The sequence below is a fragment of the Taudactylus pleione genome, unplaced genomic scaffold (genome assembly GCF_031769625.1).
Source record: "Taudactylus pleione unplaced genomic scaffold, aTauple2 ptg000760l, whole genome shotgun sequence".
In the NCBI taxonomy this organism is placed as follows: Eukaryota; Metazoa; Chordata; class Amphibia; order Anura; family Myobatrachidae; genus Taudactylus; species Taudactylus pleione.
The window spans coordinates 2,467,214-2,495,184 of NW_028285162.1; the positions used below are offsets into that span (position 1 = coordinate 2,467,214).

A 27,971-nucleotide genomic window follows, 5' to 3' on the forward strand; every position below is an offset into this window, starting at 1 on the left:
GGCATAGAGGGGGAATAGAAACGGAAAGGTATATTTCCCCTTCTGTATTTGTACCTGGAAGTGACTTGGGTGAGGGCGGAAGTGCGGTTCCCTGCCCACAGAGTTCAATAAAAAAGAAACTTGTCCCCTCTCAGGCTCGCCACAAAATAGTATTCCCCCTCTATGCCCACTTGGATGGTAGGGAATGACATTTAAGAGTAGCTGATGACGTCAGGGTACAGAAACTGAAGGGATCTAGCTGTAACCAAATAGAAGCCTGTGGCGAGTAAAGTGAGCATGAAAGGGTACAAATCTCTACTATCGGTGGCCAGATACTCCAGCTGAGACAATGTATCATCACTGTGAGGGCCTGGAATTGCATTGTCCTCACTCCACATCACGTCCAGTTTCTTAGGATGAAGGGGAAATAAAATTACCCTTACTCCTGTTCCTGCCTACCCTTCCACGTCCAATACCCGGTGAGAACCACAAGGCTAGAAGAGAAGGAAATGAAATGCCCAGAGTGGTGCACAAATAATCTTAAAATATAACTTATTAATTTATTTTAATACTGTCCTATGAGACAGGTAAAGCAGCAACAAATTAAAACAGCTAGAGTGAAAAAAGTACAGAAACTACAGTTTTTGCATAATTTTATGTAATCACTGCTATGTAAGAACAGTCTAATGCAGAAGATTTCACAGAAATCGCCTGCAGAAGGCTAACTACCGCAGCAGACCGCAGTCCCCATTATTGTCAATGGGGACTAGAGTCTGACCTCTATGCACAAAACTGTTGCTATTGGGGCATTCTAGGGGTATGTGAGAAAGTGTGGTGGCATGTGGGGAGGTCTGAGGGGCATATGGGGAGCTCTTAAGCATAAATAAATGATGGGACCCAGAAATGGTCAGGTAAGACCCCATTTTTATTAAAGTGCCGAGTACCGGGGACCCACATATTTTGCTCCTCAGCACGATCACTGCAGGCCTATCACTCGCTAGGTCCGCCACTGTTACCGCACATACCCACGCAAGCAAGGAAAATAACGTGTGTACTTTACAAACCTTTAAGCTCTTTTCCTTCTGTGTTTGTAGCTGTTCTTTGATTTTCTTTTGGTAGACTTTGTAATTTACATATTCTCGTTTGGAAGGCTAAAAAAATAAAGTTATTAGTTATTGTAACAGATTTGCAAATGTAAAAGGGATGTTCATTAACGGTTTACAATCCCACTTCTGGTAGAACATAAAAACTACTTAGGAACAACTGGGCTGTTTTTTGGTAACACAGTGGAATAAATTATTTATACAGGAATGTCTATGTACAATGAGGGAAAAAAATAATCTTTTTCCCCTCCTACCAGGCCCCCCAAAAATAAATATACAATAAATAAGCAAGACCAACACCAGAAATGTATCACAAAATATGCATTCACAAAATGTATATAAAGTTACAGAATCTGTACTTTCGACTATGATGAAATTGCAGGGACAGTAAGAATGTACGTTAGCAGTTAACGTTATGATATGCTATTACTGTAAATCCAATCCATCCATGTGTATGTCATCTGTACATACAAGTGTATGTATATGCATGATGGGAGTAAGGGTTGTTGGTAGGTTGGTGGCTTGTTTATAGAATCCTCATGCACCTCAGCATTTTAAGGTAATTTCTGATTAAATAATTTAAACTTAGCTGATATACAAAGTGGTTAAATGTTCCAGTACAACTTAAAAACACATTGGGGGGAATTCAATTAGGCACGAATACAACGCACCCGCAAGTAAGTGCGGCTATATGCTGCACTTACAGTACCTCTGGAGTCGCAGAGTTTTCTTCAAGCCCAGCTTGAGTTCAAGCCGCGAGGAAAGAGTGAGTTCTGATGCTGTTGCCAGCGTTTATAAGCTGGTGCGGGGGATAGTGAATTGAATTCCCCCGCATTGAGTTCCTCACTCTGGAGGCAGGGAGCCTGAGACAAAATTATAGCTATGTTCTGTTGTGCTAAGGCCCAGCACAAGAGAATATACTGTAGGGTCTATCAGGGTGGGTTTTAAGTCCCTTTTTGTTTAGCTTTTATAGACAGTTTGAAGCTATAAACGATAGGTTCAATTAGAAATATATATATATAAAAAAAAAAATTCTAAATTCAATATACAAACCTATGGATGTCAATAGTATGTTGGAAGTTTACTCTTTGATGGGACCGAATTACCATGTCACGCCAGACCTAAAGAGGTCTTAGGAGTAAATTTTCTGGAGAGTTTTTAGAAGAGAGTTTTAGAATAGATGTTGCCCATGGCAACCAATCAGATTCTGACTATTATCTTCTAGAAGCTGCAAGTTAAATGTTAAGTAGAATCTGACTGGTTGCTATGGGCAACAGCTCTTCTAAAACTTACTTCTAAAAACTCACTTCAGTAAATTTACCCCTTAGTGTTATCAAATAAATTGAACATTAGCATTAATCAAACAGTTTAACTTTCATAACTTAAAAGTCAAGTGTCATCATTGCAACTACATATACCTCCCAAACTTTGCAGATTTCAATATGCGCTTTACAGTATTCAAAGCAACACAAACCATTACCTTTGCACCCAGCATAATCGCTCGTTCCTGTTCAAATTTTCTTTGCTTTTCTTTCTTGTAACCAGTAATCCCGAACTTGTGCACTTCCAAACGAGCCTGTAAAAATTATTACAGTTATCGGTTATATGACATTCATGTCAGAATTGCTGCAAATATATTATTACAGTAACAATAACACCCCTTTCACATCGCCGCTTTGCCCCGGGTCGCGGATTGATGTTAAAGTGTCTTTGAAAAATAACCTGGGTCGAGAGCTACGGCTTTCCAACTGGGTAGAAACCAGGGTTAAACATGGTAACGGTCTGGGTTACGTGGCAGTATAAACAGTCCAACCCGTGTCACCTACAGAAGCTACTGACTGGAGCCTTCTTAGGCGCTGACAGGTAATGTCACCAGAGCCGAGCGAGCATACATTGCAAAACATGGCCACCTGTACGGGAAGAGGTCAGGGAGCTGCGGAGCATAAAAAGGAGAGGAGGAGATACAGTGCCTGATGACTGGCACCATTAAAGATGCCACATTTTAGCGCAATATTTCAACAATCCTGACTTCAAGGAGGGTTCAGAGGTCAACAACAAGTTGTGAATAAGGTCTATGACAAGAGGAAAATAGGCGCAGTGCAGATGGAGTGGCTGTTCTATCTGTGCTACAAAATTATTGGCAACATGGCTTTAACTAACCCAGTCAGCTTGTCTTCCTCTAGGTGTGCCATTTCACAGGTCTCTGCCAGGGAAGGCAGCAAGTGCAGCACGCAAGCAACGCCGCCAAGCACCCAATGCTGCCCATCTTCACTCGTGCTAATCCCAGACGACTCAAGTGACAAAAGAGTTGAAAAGCCCCCATGACTATAGAGTCTCCGCTACCATCCAGGAGGATGGGTCACAAAGATGACCCTGGGACATCGCAGAGTATGGAGACCACGGCTTTGCGGTCACATGGGGAGTATAAAAATGTTAATACACACAACACACTACATTCATTTAAAAATACAAACAAATGAAAACCATAAACCGGTAAAAGTACACTACCAAAAAATACCCAACCACAACTGTATCATGGGTGCAGGTGTTCTTTTCAGTAAAACAAATATCCCAAATACAGTAAGTGGAAAAAATTAAATTAAAAAGTGGTTAAAAAAAAAAATCCAGCCAAATTCCTGATAAAAAAAAAAATAAAATAGTTTGACAAGTATTCAGTGGCTCAATTATGACCTCTGCGGCCGTGTATTTCAACAAATGAGCCCTACACAGTAGCATTTTTTATAAGAACGCAAATAATACACATAAAGTAAACGGTATCTGTCACAGAGTGCATCTAGTGTGCAGGCGTGAGAAGGACACAACCACATGTATGCCAATGACACTAGTATGTTTATATATGTTCAGGGCCAATTCTAATGTTTTTTTTCTTCCTTGGCGGAACATTGAATACTGCAAAGAAGAAAACAAATGTAATAAAACCGAACAGGCAGCCAAAGCTAAAACACATCTGTCCTAGTCGAGAAACAGACATGGATGGCGGTCCAGGAGGACACACGCCTGGAAAGGTTTTACAGGCTGAGCTGGAAACAGTCCTTCATGTTCTAGCTCATAATCATGCAGGAAAGCACATGAGCGGAAAATTGCGTTTCAGGAGTGTCAAATTGTGTTCCTTGAGCACTTGTTCACTCACAATCAAGCGTATTCTCACACAACCGCCACCCCAACAGGGCCCATTCTACCATGGTCACGCTTATATCTCCTACAATAGAGGGCCTTACTGTGACCTTAGTACACGTCCTGCAAACCCACAAAGCCCTGAGTATACTGTATAGTGGACCATAATTAGCCATAAATGTGCCTTTTTTAAATAGTGAAAAATTTAGATTTACCACTTTTCAGATGTTTAATTAGTAGATATACAAAACTAGGTGCGCTTTTACACAAATGCTATCCTGTGTAAATACTTGCAGCTGACAAATGAGGGCTTCTCTCTATTTCCTCAACTGAAACAAATAGAAAAAGAAACAATGTGTCTGCGCCAGTATAAACACTCAGGATTCCCAGAAGCTGATATTAAGGGGTAAATTTACTAAGAATCGAGTTAGGTCGAGATGACTCTCTGGGGTGATTTATTAATTTTTTCCCTGCAAATTTACTAAAGGTAAAGTCGGGTGAGTTAGAGAGAGATTTCGCATATCTCACTCGTAAAACTCGGGTGAGAGAGCAATCTCGAAGCAAATCACCATCGGCCCAAATCGGAAGTGCTTTTCACCTAAAACATACATCTCTCAAATTTACCAAGAATCGGGATGACAATCTCAGGTGAGATAGGAGCAAACTCTCTGTCAAAATCACTTTTCAAACTCTCAACCCCTTGAGCTGCGAGATGGTCAGAAACATACACAAATCATTGTGATTTGTGTATGTGTCTTTGTGTAAATGGTTAAAATAGGGTTAATTTGTAAAAAAAAAAAATTACGTGAGGTCCCCCCCAAAAACACTAAGCAGCCCCGTGGCTTGCCAGCCTGACCTGGTTCTTAATTTACAGGGAAAAAAAAAATGTGGAGTTCCACTGTAAATTACGAACCAGCAACAGGCAGCAAGGACAGACCTAGTTTTAAATATACAGAGAAAAAAAATGGCGTGAGGTTCTCCGTATATTTAAAACCAGCCCCTGGACCCTTTCTAGCGGGGGACTGATGCCACAGTCAGGGGAGCCATTTCACCGGGCCCCCCAGCATCAACCATGACTGCTAGTCAGCCCAGGACAGGGATCCCTGGGGAGTCATGTACCCCTCCAATAAAGGGGTACCCCTCTCCAGGGAACCCCTGGCCTAGGCTGATAGCCTGGGGCTATCATCGGCACCCTAGGCCGGTGGGTGTACATGTGATTTCTTTAGAGGTTTTTTTTTTTAATTCAATTTGCAAAAATCTCTAAATAACTTTTTAACACGTGCTCATTATGGGGTAATGTGTGTAGAATTTTGAGGACAAAAATGTATTTATTCCATGTTGGAATAAGGCTGTAACATAACAAAATGTGGAAAAAGTGAAGCGTTGTGAATAATTTCTCGATGCACTACAATAACTGCCTCAATACATTGCAAAAAACAAGAGATATGGTAAGAACTTAGGGTCCATAGGGGTTGACCCTGGGGTATAGCTGGATCTGGATCCACGGGCACCACGCATTTAAAGCTTTAGCTGCTCCCAGGATGCACTTGGGTCCATCCGCCTCTATACGCCGCCCCCGAGCCACAGGCACCCCAGTTGGTAAGCAGCCACGGCCGGAGGAGGAGACTAAACACAGAGAGAAGGAAGACTGGAACACACAAGAAACCATACTCACAGAAATGGGAGACGGAAAACCGGTGACCAGCCACACAGCCCATATGAAGCCAGGTGCGTCAGGGCGGGTGCCCTGTGAACCCTATGGACTTCGTAGAAAGAGATAACAAAGGTAAGTTCTTACCATATCTCTTGTTTTCTACTTCAGGGTCCATAGGGGGTCCACAGGGTTGACCTTGGGGGGGGGGGGGGGGGGGGGGGTGTCCCAAAGCAGTTCAACTAAGGGCGGGGACGCTTCTGTGCAGAAAGGAGAACCCGGCGCCCGAAGGATGCATCCGGAGAGGCAAAGGTGTCAAACGCATAGAACCTCAAAAACGTCTGAATAGAAGACCAGGTGGCCGCCTTACATAGCTGAACAGCAGAGGCGCCACGTCTAGCAGCCCACGAGGGACCCACAGAACGAGAGACATGAGCCTTAACAGAGGCTGGCACAGGTAAACCCTCCTGTGCATAAGCCTCACAAATAACAGAACAATGCCAACGGGCTAACGTTTGTTTGTTGGCAGGCCAAGCCCTCCTGTGAAAACCAAAGAGGACAAACAAGGAATCAGACTTCCTAACAGAAACAGTCCGGTCCACATAAATTCTGAGATCACGGACTAGATCCAAGGAAGCCTCACCAGCTGAAAGATCAGGTGACTGAAAAGCTGGCACAACAAGTTCCTGACTGATGTGGAACTTTGAAACCACTTTCGGCAAAAACTCAGGACGGGTGCGAAGCACCGCTCTGTCCTGATGAAAAATCAGAAAAGGGGGACAACAGGAAAGCACCCCCAATTCTGGACACACTCCTGGCAGAAGCAATTGCCAGGAGAAAAACAAACAGTCTTAAACGTTAACCACTTGAGTTCCACAGACTCAAGAGGCTCAAAATGAGGACACTGCAGGATCCTGAAGAACCACCGCCAAGTCCCAAGGAGCCACAGGAGGCACAAAGGGAGGCTGGATTCGGAGAACACCTTGGAAAAAAGTGTGAACATCTGGCAGTGTAGCGATCCTTCGTTGGAACCACACGGACAGCGCGGACACATGCACCTTCAGGAAGGCAAGGCGTAAGCCTAGGTCCAAACCTGATTGCAGAAATTCCAAGATCCTAGAGACTCCGAACACCTGAGGATCATAGTTTCTGGACTCACACCACTGAAAGTAACTGCGCCACACCCTGTGGTAAATCCGTGCGGAAGTAGGCTTGCGTGCCCCGAGCATGGTACTAATAACCGAACCAGAGAAGCCCCGAGACCTTAAGATGGCTGTCTCAAGAGCCACGCCGTCAAAGACAGCCGACCCAGATCCGGGTAAAGGAAGGGCCCTTGAGACAATAGGTCCTGATGCAGAGGAAGAAGGTACGGAGCATCGATGGAGAGGCTCCTCAGATCGGAGTACCAATGACGTCTGGGCCACGCTAGAGCCACCAGCATGAGCGTGATGCCGTCCTGCTTGAATTTCCACAGGTCCCGAGGTAGCAGTGATAGAGGATACAGATACCTCCATTTCACCGACAGTGCGTCTACCAGACATGCGCCTGCATCTCTTGTCCTTGACCTGTAAACGGGCAACTTGTAATTGTGACGAGAGGCCATCAAGTCCAGCTCCAGCAGTCCCCATCTGTCCACGAGTAGCTGAAACACCTCTGGGTGAAGAGACCATTCCCCGGGATGCACGTCGTGATGGCTGAGGAAGTCCGCCTCCCAATTGAGGACTCCGGGAATGAAGACCGCCGAGATTGCTGGAATGTGGCACTCCGCCCAAGCAAGGATGCGAGACACCGCCGACATCGCAGCCCGACTGGGAGTTTCTCCCTGGTGGCTGATGTACGCCACCGTGGTGGCGTTGTCGGACTGATTTTGAACCGCCCTTCCTTGAAGAGCGGTGCCGGACGACTGCAGGGCCCTGTACACCGCCCGCAGTTCCAGGATGTTGATGGGGAGAAGAGCTTCTTCCGCAGTCCAACGTCCCTAAAGTGACAACGAGCCTGTCACTGCTCCCCAACTCCGGAGACTGGCATCTGTTGTGAGCAGGACCCAGTCCGGGATCCAAAAGGGGCGCCCCTCGACCAGATGAGTTATCTGAAGCCACCAAGCCAAAGACTGCCAAACCTCCGGGGACAACACCAGCATCTGACAGCGGATCCGGTGAGGTAACCCGTTCCATTCTGATAGAATCAGCCCCTACAGGGGCCGTGAATGGAAGTGGGCAAATTCCACCATGTCGAATGCAGACACCATGGACCCCAGAACTCTCATTGCCAAATGGACCGACAGGCGGCAACTGCTCAGGCAACTGTGTATCCGCAGCTGTAGGGAGGAGACCTTTTCCGGAGTCAGGAAGATCCTTTGCTGACGAGAATCTAGCAGGGCTCCCAAATGAACCATCCGCTGTGATGGAATCAGGGAGGACTTTCTCCAATTTATCAACTACCCGTGCGCTTGCAGACAAGCGATCGTCAGGTGGAGATGTTGAAGCAGTACCTCCGGAGAGCTCGCCAGCAAAAGGAGGTAGTCTAGATACGGCAGCAGCCGTACATCCTGGCTCCAAAGATGTGCGGCCATGATCGCCATCACTTTGGTGAATACCCTTGGTGCGTGGAGAGGCCAAAGGGTAGCGCCCGAAACTGATAGTGATGCTGCAGGATAGCGAACCTCAGACCGCTGGTGCAAAGGTGTTATCGGAACATGGAGGTAGGCGTCCTGGATATCCATGGAGACCATGTAATCCCCAGGTTCCATCGCTAGAATGATGGAACATAACGTTTCCATCCTGAATTTGGGAACTCTGAGGAATTTGTTCAGAGACTTCAAATTGAGGATAGGGCGATGAGAACCATTGGGTTTCTGCACCAGAAACAGAGTAGAGTAGTACGCCGTCCCTCGTTGTGATTGAGGAACGGGAACAATGACCCCTGCTTTCAACAAGGACTCTATAGCTTCCTGAATCTGCAAAGCCTTGGTTTTGTCCTGAGAAGGACTCGTGCAGAAAAACTGGTGGGGTGGTCTGTGCCGAAAAGACAGAGAGACCACTTCTCGAACCAAAGCATCCGTGGTGGCATTGTGCCACCACTGGGCAAACTGAAGAAGTCATCCTCCTACTCTGGGGTCTCCCAGAGGGAGGCCCGTCCCATCAGGTAGAAGGTTTATCTTCCTGTTTGGAAGAAGTGCGCCTGGCACTCCAGGCCTGCTTCTTGGGCTTAGAGGTGGTCTTGGTCGCCGACTGCCTCGGGAAGGACTGACCTTTGGCCTTGCCCTGAACCCGAAAGGACCCAAAAGCGGAGCTCCGCACCTTAACAGGTGCTGAAGCCGAAAGGGATGAAGGCTGATTTGGATTTAGCCAGGGTATCTACTATCTTGTCCGAGTCCGGACCAAATAGTAATTCTACATCAAAGGGTAAGGCCTCCAGGCCTTTCTTTGAGGTCTTGGAGGGCAGACGCTGATTCAACCACAAGGATCGGCGAGCAGACACTGCTGCAGCTGAAACCCTAGAAGTCTGCAGACTAGCATCTAAAGAGGCTTCTCCAATGTAGGAAGCAGCATCTCTCATCTGTCCCAACAACGCTCTCTGGACATCCGGAGCATCGTATGGAAAGGTATCCTCTAATGCATTGGCCCAACCCTCAATGGCCTTTGCCACCCAGGAGATGGCCATGGACGGCCGGGCTACTGCCCCCGAGAGAGAGTAAATGGACTTTAGGCAAGTTTCAACCTTCCTGTCCGTGGGATCCTTCAGCGAGGATATAGACGGTAATGGCAGCGTAGAACTCCTGATTAAGCGAGTGACATGGGAATCCACCGCCAGTGGGTTTTCCCATGTTTTATAATGCGCCTCAGGAAATGGATAATTAGACGCCAACCGCTTCTGTGGCTGGAATCTCTTACTGGGTGCCTGCCAAGCCACCGCCATATGATCCGTTAATTGATCAGACAGCGGAAACACCGCAGAAGTCACCTTAGCCTTTTTAAAAACTAGGGTAGTTAGACTTAGGGGCTGGTGCCTCATCTTCTATTTGAAGAATGGCTCGCACCACCCTAACCAGAGCCCGCACATTGATGGAGGACTTAGTATCCACCTCCTGGACCGAGACGTCCGAGTCGGTGTCGTCATGTACCTCCCCATCATCTGAGGACACCTCGGTGTCCGTGAAATATGCGGCTTGTGCCATTATAGTGCGTTTAGACTTCCTTGAAGGGATGTCACTCTGCAGCATCGACTAAAAAGCCGAAGACGTGGCCGCCAAACTCTGGACCGAGTTGGAGAGCACATCCACCCATGGAGGGGCCTGAAAAGGCACCACAGACTGCTGCATCACAGGGGTAGACTGTATATACATAGGTAACCCAGCATAATGATCAACAGCCTGAGACGCAGGGGGAGACTGCAATAATTGCGGGATACACGGGGAATGGGGGATGGTAGGCTGGGGCAACTCCCTGGTAGGGATAGCAGTCGGAACCGACAAGACGGTCCCAAATAGACACCAGCACTTGAGAAAACATCGCCCATGGTGGTTCCTGCGACATAGGGGGTTTTGAGGGAATAGTGCCACACCGGCGCACTTACCTGTGTGCTAAACAACAGCTCACAATATGGCAATGTGTAACACACAACTGTATGTGACTGACCACACTAATACTTGATTTATAAAGGTGAGGTTTGTAGAAAAACGCCCTTCCCCCACAAACCTGTAGGGCCTTATAGGAGAAGGAAAGGGATAGGTATAAGCTGACAGTAAGTGGAATAAGCACAGACAGGCAGCACTAGCAAAAGTCACATACCATGCAGGAAGATAATACTCACTGCACCTTTCACTACACTCAACCGCCCAGATTCAGTGTCTGGGAGGGCTATAGCGCTGTGTACACTGTCCTTTAGCGGGGGAGAGGTACACAGGGGGACCGGTCCGCATGCTCCCTGAGAGATCAGCGTAGCCACCTAGAGAAAATAGGTGTGGAGGAGTGGCCAAGTAATCTGTAGCTCAGGGACGCCAGACTGCGTGCTGAAAGTCGGGGAGGGGAGGAGCCGCTAAACAGGGAAGGCTTCCTCCCCTGGCTAGCTATTAACCCCAGGGTCGCCGGCTTGCCGCTTGCCGCGTATTTTACCCTGGCGGTCTAGTGGTCTCACGAGGTATGCCTCCAAGGAGGGGGTGCCCGCCGCCACCGCTAGCACCCCCGGTGTGTCCCCCAGAACCGGGGGCATCGGACTGCATTTAGAGGAACCCGCGAGCCGCCGCTAATCAGAGACTCACAGCTTACCTTATTCTCCCCGGCATCTCCGGCAGCAGTCCAGGGAAAGCCCCAGAGCCCTGCTAGTACAGGCTTTGGGGTCCCGCCGCGATCCCCAGATAGGCACTGGCGTCGCATTGCCAGCGGGGAGTAGGAGCGGCAGCTTGGACGTCTGTATAGACAGTCATTGCCACTCTATAGAGGCTAGTAAAATAAATTGGCTCCAAAAAGAAAAAAAAAAAAGCTTTTGGGGGCTGCTCCTGCAACCCCACTGTGCAAGGTGACCCGACTCCGGCCGGGCACCAACTAAAACTGGGGTGCCTGTGGCTCGGGGGCGGGCTATAGAGGAGGATGGACCCAAGTGCATCCTGGGAGCAGCTAAAGCTTTAACTGCGTGGTGCCCGTGGATCCAGATCCAGCTATACCCAAAGGTCAATCCTGTGGACCCCTATGGACCCTGAAGTAGAAACAGATCTTAAAAATTCACTGAAAGCTCCCAAGCAGCATTTGGATAATGTACATCTCTATTAAATGATGAAAGAGGTTATTGTCACCAATCCAGACACAGATGACAAAACTGTGTGAAATGTCTCTGCAAGAATAAGTACATGGGATCTCTAGTAAGTGGCACATCCGCACAACTTGGAGCCACCTGACAGGTTAGAAGATCTCCTTGGTAAAGCCGAGCTATAGAAACAGTTCCCGGCTAGTTCTGATAGTGAGGAGTATTAAGAAGTGAGTATAGCAGCACTGTGCACAATGAAGCTCACTCAGACCCGTTTGCAAACGGCCACTCACTCATACGCGGCTGATGTTAAGCAACTGCGAATGCGCACGCTTCGCACTGCGCGTGCGCAAACTACTCAGTGCGATTGGAATCCACTCACTCGCCAAGCAAAGACAGCCCAGTGTAATGAGTGACAGGAGAGGCAGTTTGTGGATGGAAAGAGGGGCAGGACACTTAACGGGGGAGTGGAGGTGCGAACGCAGGCAGGCCTGAGTGTTGCAACGCCGTTTCTAAGGCGTACATAATTAACAGACAGCGTCATGGTACACGTCGCCAGCTTTTTTTTCACACACTCAAATCCTCGCAGTGCTTGCAGTAAGGCAACCACAAGCGCTGCAAGTCCTTCCGATGGTCCTTGATGTACCAATGTTTAAATACACTTCCTGGAGATGACGTGCGCTAGTGGGCGTCTCTACATCAGCTAATGTGCGTCTGCATACACAAAGTGATCGCTCACCAAGACAAAGTGGGCGTGCTTATGCCTTTCCAAGCTAGCGCCTGCCAGGCCGTCACTTAGCCACATTTGCATGCGCTGGGGGCGAGTGATCGCATCTAGCGAGCGGCTCTGAATCATGTCAAATATGCGATTGGTCCGGCTCTATATACTGACACAGACACATTGTTTTGTTTAATATTTGTATGCTATTTATATTTTTATACAAGTTCTTTATTTGTATACAAATTATACATATAATTATGTATGGCTTATAGTAAGCCTTTTTTGGTATATGTTTTATTGCTTATATGTTGCCTGCGTGCATATTTTGATAGTACACACTTGTTTTATTTTACAATATATACGGTGTACTGTTTTATAAAAAGCGTATACAGGGATACTGCTTGTGCGTTCTTGCTACTGTTCATTCTAGGTAAAGGGTGCCGATATGTGAGGTGATATTTTAATTTAAATGGGCCTAATTGTAGGAGGTGATGTACTGGTAAGTTAGCTTTATATGTGCTATTTTCTGATTGAAAAATACAGATCAGCACCCTTTACCTACAGTGACTAGTACGTGATAGGGTTTTTTTTTGTTTTTGTTTTTTTTTTAAATATACCAAAATTGTGTTTTTTACATTGTGTATAGGGAAAAATGTACGAAAAAGCACTATCTAAAAATATTAACAAATGTTGATAATGTGTGGCAAATGTTAAACATTTCAACAGGAACATTAGTTGAAAATAATAAAAAATGAGGGTTATGGTATGAACTTATCTTGGTTAACTCTCTTTTTTCGAAGTCCATAGGGTCCACAGGGAGACCTTGGGGGTGTAGGTTGGATCTGAATCCAGGGCACCACGCAGTTAAAGCTTTGATCCCAGGATGCACTAGTCCATCTTCCCTATACCCCGCCCCCGAGCCAGAGGCACCTCAGTAGGTAAGTAGCCAAAAGGAGGAAAAGAGAAGGAAGACTGGAACACTCGAGAATCACACTCACAGAGGAGACGGGAAACCGGTGACCAGCAACATAGGCCATATGAAGCCAGGTGCGTCAGGGCGGATGCCCTGTGGACCCTATGGACTTTGAAGAAAGTTAACCAAGGTAAGTTCTTACCATAACTCATGTTACTCTTCAGGGTCCATATTGTTATGTTCTGGGTTGTTTGTGGACCCAGGGTGGTAGCAGGAGCGATCACAGAAGCAGATTTGAAAATAAAACTAGGATTTTTAATAAGTGCTTGAATAGACATATAATGTGGCAGTAAATAAAAGTCCAGGAATATATAAATGTGCACAAGAGTTCTGTGGTGGGAGTAAAAGGGTTAATGTCCAAATAGAAAGAAACAATTAGAGCTGTCCAGGTGTGCAGGTAGTGAAACTGAAAATAATCAAGCCAGGTATGCAGGTAGTGAACTGAAAATAATCAAGCCAGGTATGCAGGTAGTGAACTGAAGCGCAGGATGTCAGCAGGCTCAGGCACTCAGGTATGGGCAAGGGTGATGGAGGAAGCGGGGTAGTCCAGTGGGAGCTAGGAGCTGACAGGCAGGCTGGCAGACAGCGAATTCACAGGAACAGGATAAGCACAGAGATCTCCCTCACAGCTAGGCTGAGATACACGTTGCACTGGCAAAGAAGGAAGGCACTGACCCTTCCTAAATACCCCATGCATTGCCGTTACTGGCCGGAGGGAACATGTGACTCACCAGGATTGGCCAGCCGCATCACATGGCCAGAAGGCAAGATGGCGGCGCCCATGCCAAACGGAATGGAGACGCCGCCAGGCCTTACCAGCGCAGAGTGACAACAGGCCCGCACAACAACGCGCGCAGCCAAAGCCCCCGCCAGACACCAGCTCCGCCACAATGACCTCACAGGTAACACTCGCCTAGCGCCATGCAGAAATACCCTGGCCGTGACACATATGCTCTATAGGGAGACCTTGGGGATGTCCCAAAGCAGTCCTTTTAAGGGTGGGGACGCTCCTGCACTGAGAAGAGAATCCGGCGCCCAAAGAAAGCATCCTGAGAGGCGAAGGAATCAAATGCATAGAACCTTAGAAAAGGTCTGAATGGAAGACCAATCGGCCACCTTACAAAGCTGAACAGCCGTGACGCCATGGCGAGCTGCCCACGAAGGGCCCACAGACCAAGTAGAATGAGCAGTAACATAAGCCTGAACAGGCAAGCCTGACTGTGTGAAAGCCTCAGAGATAGTCATACGAAGCCATCTGGCCAATGTTTGTTTATTGGCTGGCCATCCTTTCTTGTGAAATCCATAGAGCACAAATAAGGATTCTGCTTTCCGAAGGGAACTGGTCCGGTCAACATAAATCCAGAGAGCACGGACCCGCAAGGGGGGTGGGTGTTAGACAAAGGGAGGCGGAATCCGGAGAGCACCCTGTAGAAAGGTGGGGATATCCGGGAGCGGAGCTATCCTTCATTGGAACCACATTGACAGTGCAGAGACGTGTACTTTCAACGAGGCCAGACGAAGGCCGAGGTCCAATCCTGCTTGAAGGAATGCCAGAATCCTGCAATTACGAAACACCTGAGGGTCGTAATCCAGAGAGCGACATCACTGGAAATCTGTATGCCACACCCTGTGGTATATCCTGTCCGAAGCAGGTTTACGTCCTCGGAGCATCGTGCCGATGACTGAGCTAGAGAATCCCTTGGACCTTAGGATGGATGTCTCAAGAGCCACGCCGTCAAAGACAGACGATCCAGGTCTGGGTAAAGGCAAGGACCCAGAGACAACAGGTCCGGCAGCAGGAACGGAGTGTCGATGGAGAGACTCCGAAGAGCTGAGTAGCAATGATGTCTGGTCCAAGCTAGAGCCACCAGCAGGACAGTGCCCCCGTCTTGCTTGAACTTCCGAAGAACCCGAAAAAGCAGGGATACCGGAGGAAAGAGGTACGCAACATGGAAGGTCCACCTTACTGGCAGAGCATCCACCAAGCTTGAAACAGCATCCCTTGTTCTGGACCTGTACACTGGTAACTTGTGATTGTGTCGGGAGGCCATGAGGTCCACCTCCGGGAGGCCCCATTTGTCCACTAGGAGTTGAAACACCTCTTGGTGAAGAGACCATTCTCCTGGATGCACGTTGTGACGGCTGAGGAAGTCCGCTTCCCAATTGAGAACTCCTGGAATGAACACTGCCGAAATTGCCGGGAGGTGGCATTAGGCCCATATCATTCCACCCACTGCTGCCCGACTGAGTGCCTCCTTGATGGTTGATGTAAGCCACTGTGGTGGTGGTGTTGGACTGAACCTGCACGGGCTTTCCGTGCAGAATGTGACTTGTCATCCTGAGGGGTCTGTACACGGCCTGAAGTTCCAATATGTTGATGGGGAGGGCTGCTTCGACTGCTGTCCAACGGCCCTGAAAAGGAGTGGAGACCGGTCACTGCGCCCCAGCCCCAGAGACTGGCATCCATCGTGAGGAGTACCCAGTCCGGGATCCAAAAGGGGCGACCGTTGGTGAGATGAGGTGTCAGTAACCACCAAGACAGAGACAGGCGCACCTCCGGAGAGAACACCATCATCTGAGCCTTGACCCGGTGGGCTAAGCCGTTCCATCTGGAGAGGATCAGCCCCTGCAGGGGCCTTGAATGAAGCTGAGCATACACCATGGACCCATGCATCGTCGATTGTATGGACACCCGATGACTGCAGAGGAATCTGCGCACTCGCAGTGAGGAGATCTTTTCTGGAGTTAGGAAGATTCGCTGCTGGTGAGAATCCAGAAAGGCTCCCAAATGAACCATCCTTTGTGGAGCAAATTAGGGAGGACTTTTTCCAATTTATTAGCCACCCGTGCACTTGTAGACAAGCGATCGTCAGGAGTAGGTGGTGGTGAAGCACCTCTGGAGAAACCGCCAGCAAGAGGAATTCGTCCAGGTATGGGAAAAGTCGTACACCCTGACTCCGCAGATGGGCTGCCATGACAGCCATAACTTTTGTAAAGACCCTTGAAGCCTTGGATAGACCAAAGGGCAGCGCCCGAAACTGAAAGTGTTGGTGCAGAATAGCAAACCGTAGATAACACTGGTGAGAAGACGTTATGGAGATATGCAGGTAAGCATACCGAATGTCCCGGGTTACCATGTAATCCCCAGGTTCCATAGCCAGTATGATGGAACGTATTTTCCATCCTGAACTTGGGCACCCTGAGGAACTTGTTCATAGATTTGAGGTTGAGGATAGGCCGATGAAAGAGTAGAATGACAATGAGTCCTTCTTTGAGATAGTGGGACTGGTACAATTCCCGCTGCTTTTCATCAAGGACTATATGGCTCCCTGGACCTGCAAGGCCTTGTTCTTTGACTTCGCTGGAATGAGAGAGCGTACCCCTGAGAGACCACTTCTTTTACCCAAGCATCCTTGGTGGTTTGACACCAGCACTGGGCGTACTGAAGAAGTCGGCCTCCCACTCTGGGATCCCCCAGAGGGAGGCCCGTCCCATCAGACTGAGGGTTTATCCTCAGACTTGGAAGCAGGGTGTCTTGCGCTCCAGGCCTGTTTCTTAGGCTTGGTGGTATTTTTTTTCGCTATTATCTAAGTAAAGACTGTCCTTTGGGCTTGCCTTGAGGACGAAAGTACCAAAAGGAAGAGGTTCTAGCCTTGGAAGGTGCAGATGCTGATGGCAGAAATGCGTATTTAGATTTTGCCAGTGTGTCTACAATTTTGTCCAAGTCCGGGCCAAACAATATCTCCCCATTGTAGGGAAATGCCTTCAGGCCCTTTCTATAATCAGCGTCCGCCCTCCAGGAGCGCAACAACAGAAAGCGGCGAGCAGACACTGCCGCGGCCGACTCTGGAGGTCAGTAGACTGGCATCCAAAGAAGCCTCACCAATATAAGCAGCCACATCTCTAATGCGGCCCACCAAAGACCTGAGTCTCATGAGCCTCCTCGGGCAAAGTGTCCTCCAGAACATTTGCCCAACCTTCTATCGCCTTAGCAACCCATGAGATAGCCATGGACGGACGGGTAACTGCTCCTGAGAGAAAATTGATTTCAGGCACGTCTCAATCTTCCTATCCGTAGAGTCCTTCAAGGAAGAAATGGAAGGCATGGGCAGCGTGGCACTTTTTATTAAGTGAGTAACATGAGAATCCACCACAGGAGGCGATTCCCACTTCTTGGTGTCCCACAGGGAATGGATAACATGAGGCCAAACGCTTTTGCGGCTGTTACCTCTTACTAGGTGCTTGCCAAGGCTCCGCCATATGATCTACCAGCTGGTCAGAGAGTAGAAAAACTGCCAAAGTCACCTTTATCTGTTTAAACTGAGGGTATTTGGATTTAGGGGCAGGAACGTCATCCTCTATATCTAGTATGGATCAGACCGCTCGCACCAAAGCCGGAAAATTAATACCTGATTTAGGCTCCACCTCCTGTGAAGGGGAATCAGATGCCTCATCCACTTCCCCATCATCCGACGACACTTCTGTGTCTGCTAGTTGTGTAGACTGGGAAGACAATACAGGGCGTTTAGATGCCTTCTTAGCGCTTTCATTCCGCAACATGGTCTGAAAGGCCGTAGAGAAAGCTGCCAAACTCTGACTGAACTGTAGAAAACATCCACCCAGGGTGGCTGTGCAGCTTGTGTTAGTCCCTGGAAGGGACTGACAGACTGTTGTGATACCGAAGGGGATTGTATATACTGCAGTAATCCCTTGTAGGGAGTAAGACTGTGGAACAGGAGTAGACTGCAAACAATGCGGGATTACTCTGAGAGGGAAGAATGGTTTGTTGAGGTAACCCCATATGGGATAAAACAGCCGGGACCGCCAGGCGACCCACAATAGAGGCCAGGACCTGAGAAAAAAAAAACGCCCAAGGGGTATCCTGTCCCGTTGTTGGGGGATTTGAGGGGCCAGGCAACTGTTAGCACCTCACAGATAACCCATCCTGAGTTAAATCCTCCTTACTCACCCCTGCAACACATAGCCTGCAGGAGAGCAGAGTGGGTGCAGCATTGCACTCGACCTCCTTGTCAGACATGTCTGACAAGTTATATAATTTATGGAAAATCAGAAAGCGCTACACTGGTCCTGACTAACGCTAAGAATAGCGGTCAGACCCCACTCACAAGGTATGCAACTCACTGGTCCAACAATATGGCACCGTGCAGCACACAACCATATGTAACAGACTTCACAAATACTTGTATCTATATATGTGAGGTCAAAGTACCACCCTAACTACATTACACGTTAGGGCTGGTAGTAAAGGAAAGTGATATATATAAACTGACTAATCAGAAATAAGACAGACAGTCAGCGCTAGCATAAGTCACATATAATGCAGATATAAATCACATACTGCAAATTGGCAGTACAATAAACTGCCCAGATTCAGCGTCTGGGAAGGCTATAGTGCTGTATACACTAACCCAAGGGAGAGGTATACAGGGGGACTGGACCACACGCTGTCCTGAGAGATCTGCGATGTACCATCCAGAGAAAATGGCCGCCGTAGACCTCAGAGGGGGCGTGGCTGCAGGAGGAACCAGTTCAGCAAAGCTAGACCTCAGCGGAAAGGCGTGCTGAGCTGAGGGGAGGAGCCGCTAAACAGGCCGGCAATTAACCCCCGGGATGCTGGCTCCCTCACTAACTAAAAGTATTGTGTTCCTGCCTCCACAGCCAGCACCTCTGGTCTGTCACCCAGAGACCGGAGGTTTGGAGACCCAGAGACCGGAGGTTTGGACTGCTAATACGCAGATCACCGCAAGCGGTGATAAGCCCTTACCTGTCCCCGTGCGTCCGGCCGCAGTCCAGGATGTCCCGCGGGGCACGGCTAGCACAGACCCTGGGGTCCCACTGAGATCCCCAGATCTGTACTGGCGTTGCGGCGCCAGCGGGGTGACGGAGCGGCAGTGCAGATGTCATATGGACAGTCTGCTGCTGTGCGCTCTGATAGTTTTTTTCTTGTCTATCTAAATAATAAAGATAAAATTAGCTTTGGGGCTGCTAAACAGCCCCCATGCGATAACAGTGACCCGACTCCGGCCGGGCACCAACGTAAACGGAGGAGCCTCTGGCTCTGGGGCGGGGTATAGGGAGGATGGACCAGTGCATCTTGGAAGCAAAGCTTTAACTGCATGGTGCCCGGGATCCAGATCCAACTTACACCCCAAGGTCTTCCTGTGGAGCCTACGAACCCTGTAGAAAAAACATTTTTATTTGAAAAACAAAACTTGTGTGGTCCCACACTGCGTGCAAGAGTGGCCCGGATGTGTTCTGCAATACAGCTATAGTCCCCATCATAGGTCGCAGAAACAATTGGACTGGTGGGCACTTCAGGGTACTGTACATTGGCCTGAAAAAGAACATTTTTTATGACACCTATAGGTTTTTCAGGGCTGACCCAGGTTCAGTGCAAATGGGGCCTACCCAGGAATAACCTGGGTCGGAGATGCAGTGTGAACGGGGTCTGAGCCGGGTCTCATGAGGGACTGACATGCTCAAAACCCCTGGATGGACCTGAGATTTTGGTGTGAAAGGGGTATGAAGTAATGGAATAGTGGTATAATAATAGCTAGCATCAGATCACTATTACAAGTGTGCTATTATCATGTAGCTTTAGGGACACCGGTACAGAGAAATAGGTTTAAGCACCACCTCGGTACTTAAACATATCTTTGCAAATATATGCAGCAAAGATCTATGGATTTTTATTATCATGTAGTATTCAAATCTTAATGCTGGGCTGTTTGCTGGGGAAAATTTTTTTTTTCTTTGTTTCTAGTCTAGATTAAACCCCTCCCTTTCAAGCACCTGTGGAAGACCATTAAGTTGATCTAAGCAACCACTATTTTATATCATTGGTTAGCACTGCGACTAATAGATGATAGCACTTTCCTCAAAGCTTGGTGTCTAGTATGCGACCTGATGTCAGCAGCAGTGACCAGTACAATTATTACTAAAAAAAAATTGTTTGTTTTTTACAAAAAAAACACGTCACCTTCTTTCAAACTATAGTTTTGATTTGTGTTTTAGCACTCTTCAATGTGCCTATTTTAGATTAGCTAACTATGTATTAAAACATTCTATTAATCCATGCATTCAAATGTTTATCTGAAGGCACATTATTTTTTATCTAAAGTTAACCCATTATGCAAGTTTTGGTACAGTACTGATTAAACAGATAAAGTTGTGACAAGCATTGCTTTTCTGTATTAGACCCACTTTATAAGCAACTGTAATGTAAAACATCACCATTTTCATAATCTATACATTGTATTAACATACTGACAATCCTTACTTGTTTCAACAACTTTTGTGGACATCAAATATGTACCATCTGTTAAATCACTAAAGGAGGGAAAAAAAAAATGGTATATACCTTTTCAAAATTAAATGTTTCACTATTAACTTCCTCTGTTGCACCAACATCCATCTGTAAAAAACAAACAAAATGCCATAAATATGAAGTGACATGGGGCCTGATTCAGAGGCGCTCGCTGCTGGCGAGCGCTCTGAATCAGGGCCTTTTTTTTTTCTCCGCCTCCAGGCTGCTCGCAAAGCTGTGGGTGACCACCCACAGCTTGTGCAAGCGGCCTGGCGATGGTCGCTATTATCGCCTTGACCCTGTGGTAGGGTCTCGGCTCCCGCAGGCTCGAGTGTACTTCCTGCTCTAATAGAGCAGGAAGTCCACTACTGACATCACGAGGGAACGCCTGACTTTGTGCAGCCAACCCCCCTCCCCACCTACAAAATGGGGCGAACTGTCAATCAACATCGACAGCCGCCCCGTCTTGTAGCGAGCCCCGGAGTGACTGAACTTAAATCGCTCACTGGGGCTCACGCACGCTGGATGCGGCGCATGGGTCAAACATCAACCTGCTTGCAGGCGCTATGCACTTGCGAGTGGGTCTGAATCAGGCCCATAGTTCTGACTTGAAATTACATACATGAACAATAGGGCTCAGCAGAGTTGGGCATACACTGTACACCATTTCCTTAGTGTGTCATGTACTGTGCATGCTCACAATAAAGGCATACAACTGCGTGTGGATTTTAGATGTGTTCCGGGAATGGGAGTGCAATTGAAAACTGAGGGCCTGATTTAGAGATAGACGCAATGCAGATATTTATGTAAACAGAGCGAAATACGCTCACACAGATGATAAACTCACGCAGAGTAGGTGACATGTAGTCAGCGTTTGGGGGAGCCAACGTTCTTGCTCACTGCAGGAGAGCACTCTGCTTATCTGGAGACCTGCTATGATATTTGTGTCCATCTCTGAATCAGAGCCTGAGTACATTAAGGACGTCACTGTGTCATGGAGAACAGAGAAAGACCTGCACTGTATGGTTGTCAGTAGCCATATCAGTTTTGGCAGCCTGATCACCTACGTAATCACCCGCTGATTAGGAGTCACTAGCACTTGCAAATTCACCTCTGAAACCAATAAACACTTTCTTTGTTAATTGTGCACACATTAAATGATTGTGTGTGCGAATTTTGCACTTAAGTTTTTGCTATTTTAATTACTACATGAGAAGATTATACTTGCTGCATTACAAAAGGAGTTTTAGTTTGAAATGTGAAAGGGTTGGGGTCTACAGGGAGACAATGCCTTTAAGACAATTGAAACTGCAGGCATTCCTAATGCATTTTCCTGGTACTGTCCCTTACAAAGCTGCACATTTGGCTGCTGCAGGAATACATTAACAGCACTGTATAACCATTACTATGGGAATGGATAGATTTCGCTAGTACATGGATTTACGGTTACCTCAGAATCCCTGCCTTTTATTTCCTTTGCCTTTGTTTGCTTCTTCCGTCTGACAAATGTCACTACTTCAACTTGACGTATTGATGCAGAACTACTGGGAAATTCTGTACACTTTGGCTGGTTACGCAGTTCATCTTTGATGGAATCAAAGAACAGGGATACATGTTTCTTCCCGCGTTTGGTGCACACAGCAGGGGGTTGCTCTTCCTCAGAGTCATTCATTTTTTCAGTTTCCTTTTCCACTGTATGTCCATCATGTGACTGATTTTCACATATGTTTGTTTTGGAAGTTACAAAATCATCACCTGTGACATTTAAAAGACAAATTACAAGTAGAGTAATTATATGACTAATCTTCATTCTAGCATCCTGCACCTGTCACAACCAGTGCAGTTCCTCTTTCCTGCCTGGGATATCGCTCTCTGCTCTGGTGCTTCTAGCACACTCAGCTAATGCAACAAATCAAGAGATACAGACCAAAGTGTGCTAGAAGCACCAGAGCAGAGAGAGACACCCCAGGCAGGACAGAGGAACTGCACAGGTTGTGATGGGTGCAGTGTGCTAGATTGAACACTATATATGACACCAAACATATACATCACTGTACAGCGAGGAAAAAAGGCACATAGTAATCAATACTTTGAAGCAAAATACAGAACTATTAAAGAAAAATGCAGAACATTCAAGCAACAAATTCAATACAATGAAATTAAGAATAATAAACATAATGGAATATGTAAGGCACAGAACAAACAAAATATAGTATAGTATAATAGTGTACATTCTAGCACTCTGCACCTGTCACAACCTCTTTCCTGTCTGAGGTGTCGCTCTTTGCTCTGGTGCTTCTTGCACATTCACCTGATGCAAAAAACGGCTGAGTTCCAGACCAGAGTGTGCTAGAAGCACCAGATCAGACACACACCCCAGGTAGGAAATAGGAACTCTTCGGGTTGTGACAGGTGCAGGGTGCTAAAATGAACACTGTATAAAGCATTCAAGGAGGTGAAAATTTTATTTACCTTCAAATTAATGCAATCTTCCGATGTGGTCCTCAGACCAAAAAAGGTTGGGACATGCTTATCAACAGGTCTGATTTAACAGACACTCAGGGCCTGATTCAGAGACGGACAGTAATTCCTATGTGGCCCTCAGACCAAAAAAAGGTTGTGACAGGCTTCCCAACAGGTCTGAATTAATAGATAGACACTCAGGTCACACTGACAGTCTGGACTTTTGTCCCAAATGCTGGGAATGTTTAAAGGTATATCCAGCTAACAGTGGTGCGTTCAGCAATGCATAGGGAGGCTTAGCACTTCAGAATGGCAAGGTACACCCCAGGGAATGTTACCACACCATTATTTCAAGTGTCCCCATTTGTAAAATTGGACCATTGTGAGGTATGTTATGTATCCCTACCAGCCATAGCGATATTAGGCCAGAAACAAAACAAATGACTACTAATGTCCGTGTCGATCTCCTGTTTGTCGATATAGAGGTGCGGTCGATCTATAGTTTGTTGACCTCGATGGATGTACGGTTGTCGATGTGTGTATTGTCAATCTAACTGAGTTCAATCAGACAACCGGATACAGTTGTGAGGGGAAAGTCACAGTGCATCAGGAGGAAATATATGAGAGGCAGAGCTTCAAGAGAGGTGGATCTTTGGTTGAAGACTGTACCTCTCATGCATGACACTGGGTTTACAGGAAAGCACTGCAGCTGTCAGAAGGGGCTGTCCCAAGTGCCGTTATTGATGTAGTTAGTGTGCAGTTAGTGTGCAGCTAGCATAAGTCTGGCCGTCTTTCCCAGCTGAATACAGCCAAGGAGTGTAGCACTAACCAGTAAATCATGGATTTGAGCTTAGCACCCATAGGGGAAGTTACAGATATGCAAATGGATCTTTGATACATATTTAAAACCAGAATGGAGAGAGTACCATTGATCCTGTCTGTGTATAAATGTTTTGTGACTGACTTATGATTTTATTTACCACCTATCAGCCTGCTTACTGATTTTGGTTATCACTAATGGATGACCTAGTTATTATGGGGGGTTGATTCAAAATTCCATACCCCCACCTCTAAATTCCCACTTAGATAACTGGTTATGTGTTTAAGCAGTGCTCGATGGGGTGTATATTTACTAAAGGTCGATTTCAATCTATCCACATCAATGGTGTGTTTCTGGGGCTAAACATGCAATTACTAACACTTAAAAAAACAAATAAAAAATTGTCTGTTGGTACATGTGTGATTTAGCCCCAGAGACATCATAATCAATGTTGATTGATTTGAAATTGATTAAAAAAAAATAAAAATCCGTCTTTAGTAAATATACTCCCAGGACTCTTTCATTTTACCAAAACACCCATTTGTCACATGCACCATGGAGGAGGCCATCTAATATAAAACTGTGGTATGCCTATAAAGTGGTACCTGAACCATCTCTGATGTTAGGGCCATTGTCTTTCTTAAACAGAGCTGCAACAGTCTTAATTACAGTAAATATTCACGTTATACATACATTTTTGTTTAAAGGATCCAACTGTGTCACAGAGCTCCCCAAGGTGACACGAGTTGTCTACGTTCAAGTGTTCTGGGTAGTGTTCTCAAGTCATGTAGTGTCCGAGACATTTAATTAAGGTAACATTAGATAAGACATTGGTAGTATAACATTAGACAATTGCCTAAAAGTTATTTAGGGCCCCATTTAACAATGATACATAACCCCTTCAGTATTCGCTAAAGGGGTTATGTCATCCTTTCAATGTTTAACAAACAGCTGTAACTCTAAGATTACCGCAGTTTGTCGCTAACGCTCACGCCATCATTAGATGGGCACCTGGCAGGTCCCCCTCTGCCAGCCAATAGGTAACGCCATCTCACGAAGAAAATGCTTCATAAATGGATCACACCACATACTATAGCGACTGTGAAGTGGTGCAATTGATCAAAAACAATTACATTTCCATCACTGTGCAGAGTCTTCTTAAAATATACTGTGAATATTTTAGCCCTCGTGCATGGAAACCCTATACTTTAGCCCTCGCGCATGGAAGGATTGCCATGGAACCTTTCACCAGCGCTTTAAGCTAGCGGCAAAGGCTATTTCATGGCTTTACATAGGTCCTATCCAGCTTCATCTAATTTGTAAGATGTAGAGCAGGGTTTCCCAACCGCGGTCCTCAAGGCACACTAACAGTCCAGGTTTTAGTAATATCCATGCTTACGCACAGATGGTTAAATCAAAAGAACTGAGGTACTAATTAAGACACTTGTGCTCAATTATGGCTATCCTTAAAACCTGGACCGTTAGTGTGCCTTGAGGACCGTGGTTGGGAACCCCTGTTGTAGAGGTACAACAATCTGTATTGCTGCAGCATGCACGATACAGAATGCCAAGTACCACGACTATTTCGGAGCAATAGTAAATTATGTTTAGCCCTATATAACCAAGATGAGCTTCTGCTGTGAGAGAGGTCCAGAGCCTGCAGTAAATAGGGCAGCCGACACCGGAGGAGACTCATTACAGAAGAGCTAGTTTACCTGCAGTTCAGGGACCCGTTAGGTCAGGGCTTGACAAATCCCAGGGGCCAGGTCGCCATGGCTACTAGATTTTGCTGCCTGGCTACCAGATTTTGCAGTGAGGGCGGAAGCAGATCCTCATCAGCTACGGTGGAGATTCGTGCCTATAGTATTGCGCCTTTCATTTCATGCACAGGAGTACATGTGCTGAGTGTTGCCTGTGGTGACTGCTGTGCCTGTGTCCGTCCCGGCCTGCACTGACTCCTCCTGTCCGACCCATCCTGCGCTGACTCCTCCTCTCCATCCCGGCCTGGGCTGACTCCCCCTCTCCATCCCAGCATGCGTTGATGACTGCTCTCCATCCTGGCCTGCTCTGATCCCTGCTGTCTGTCTCAGTCTACGCTGATCCTCCTGTACGTCTCGGCTGTTTGTAGTCTCCTATCTCTGGCTGCATAGAGCTCCCTAGTAATAGGGTCTATGCGTGGCCAGGGATTGCTGAGCGGCTTCAGAGGGATAGTGGTATGACCACGAGGGGGAGGGGTGTACCGTTGTACTTTCTGGCACCATTGTTTTATGTGAAATGTGGTCTGTTATTACTAAAGGGTGGAGCAAGGGAGCTGTGCAGAGCAGTGAGGGGGCCTCCATGTTACTATATCCATTCAACTGTGACCATTTTGTGGACTATTATAATGTGTATAACAGTTGTATAACACACAGAGCTGTGCTCCCTCACTCACTCCTCTAATTTTTTTTTTTTTTATGGCAGTGGTCTGGCTCCTACACTTTCATCCTGGCTCCTAGATTTTCGAAAAATTTGTAAAGCCCTGCGTTAGGTGTGGTGATCGGTGGAGCTCCCTGTCGTCTGGGGAGGCAGCAGCGCTGTCCTCAGTGACGAGAATACCAGAGGGCAGTCACTGAAGTGAACAGAGGAGCTGGCTCAGTACAAATCCTTAGAGGTGGTTCCTGTGTAGGAGGCACAGCTCAGTCAGTACAACAGAGCTAGTGTCCAAGTGGCAGAGATCACCAGGAGTGCAGCCCACTGAGGAGCCGGCTGCCTAGAGAGAAACAGATCACACAGACTGCCACCTGAGCGGAGCAGGGTACTGCAGCTACAGATGTGTCCTCATACATCTAGCCTCAATAGCCCATGCAGCGCGACTTTCCTGGCATGAGTAAGCCACCAAGTCTTGTGCTACTCCGCTAGCGTCAACGAAATGGGACTAGGATACACTAATTTGATTTGTGACACTTGTATGTCTGTGTGCATCAGAGTCATACTTGCCTGCTTTTGGAAACTAGTTTCAGGGAGATTCTAGATGGCATGACAATGCTTCTAGACATTGGCACTTCGAGCACCATCGGATGCGATCGCCGCGCTTAAGGTTGCCTATACCCTACCACAAGCACAGCGATCACTTCAGAGTGAAATCCCACCAAGTGACGTGTACTATGACGCTGCCTTTTAATTATGCACGCCTCTGAAATGGCATTGAGACGCCTGCGTTCGCACCTCCACTCCCCCGTTTCCAGTAGTCAGCACCTGTCACAACCCGCAAACGGCCTCTCCTGTCACTCACTCTACTGGGCAGTCTACACGCAGCGAGAGACCGCATCCCGATCTCTCGCATTGGATCGCGCACTGCGATGCGTACGCATGCACAGATAGCGCCTATCAGCCAGCTACGAGCGTTCACATCATAGCGAACGGGTCTGAATGAGCTCCCATGCACTTCTCCTCCTCCAGCCTCTCCACTGAGCTCCAGGACCCAGGCACCACTGAACAGGAATCTCCACGTCAGACAAGAGCTTCTCTCTGCACCAGGCCAGCTCCCCCATCACTCCTCCTCCATGTCTCACTCCCTAGGCTCCAAACGTGCAGGGGGGAGAGATCCGCCCTCATGTCTCACTCCCAGTCCCCGCGGCTCCAAATGTGCAGTGGGGGGCAGGGGGGGGATCTGCCAGCATGTCTCACTCCCCGCTACAGCAAACGTGCAGGAGGCAGAGGGGAAGGGATCCGATGCCGCAGGAGACACATTGTGGTCTCCATGCCTTCACTTACTTGGGCTACCCACAGGCAAAGCTGGGTTGAACGACCAGTGCTGCCCACGGACCTGCAGTGCATGGCCAGCCTATTTGCATGGTCACGCCAAACTCCGCCCCCGTCGCCACTGGGTTCGCGCATGTGCAGTCCAGATTTAAGATGGTGGTTTGGGATTACAAGGTATTGGGAGAGCTTTGCGGGGCAGCGGGAGACTACATGAGTCTTATTTGGAGCACAACGGAATTTGAAATGAAAAAAAGCTGCAGCCGCTATATTTTAGCACTAAATATACAGATACAGAGACTCAGTGGCACACATATAT

At 47.4% G+C, this 27,971-nt stretch overlaps 1 protein-coding gene across 2 annotated transcripts in view; it reads right to left on the reverse strand.

Annotated features, from left to right (window-relative positions):
• Positions 1-27,971, reverse strand: part of FSAF1 (40S small subunit processome assembly factor 1) — a 55,441-nt gene that overhangs the window by 26,811 nt on the left and 659 nt on the right. For both annotated transcript variants that reach the window (XM_088457436.1, XM_088457435.1), the window contains exons 2-5: positions 22,082-22,386; positions 20,686-20,739; positions 2,563-2,658; positions 1,044-1,130 (exon numbers count right to left, since the gene is read on the reverse strand). In XM_088457436.1, coding sequence (XP_088313562.1) covers positions 1,044-1,130; positions 2,563-2,658; positions 20,686-20,739; positions 22,082-22,386 — 542 coding nt within the window. The remainder of the gene's footprint in view (positions 1-1,043; positions 1,131-2,562; positions 2,659-20,685; positions 20,740-22,081; positions 22,387-27,971) is intronic.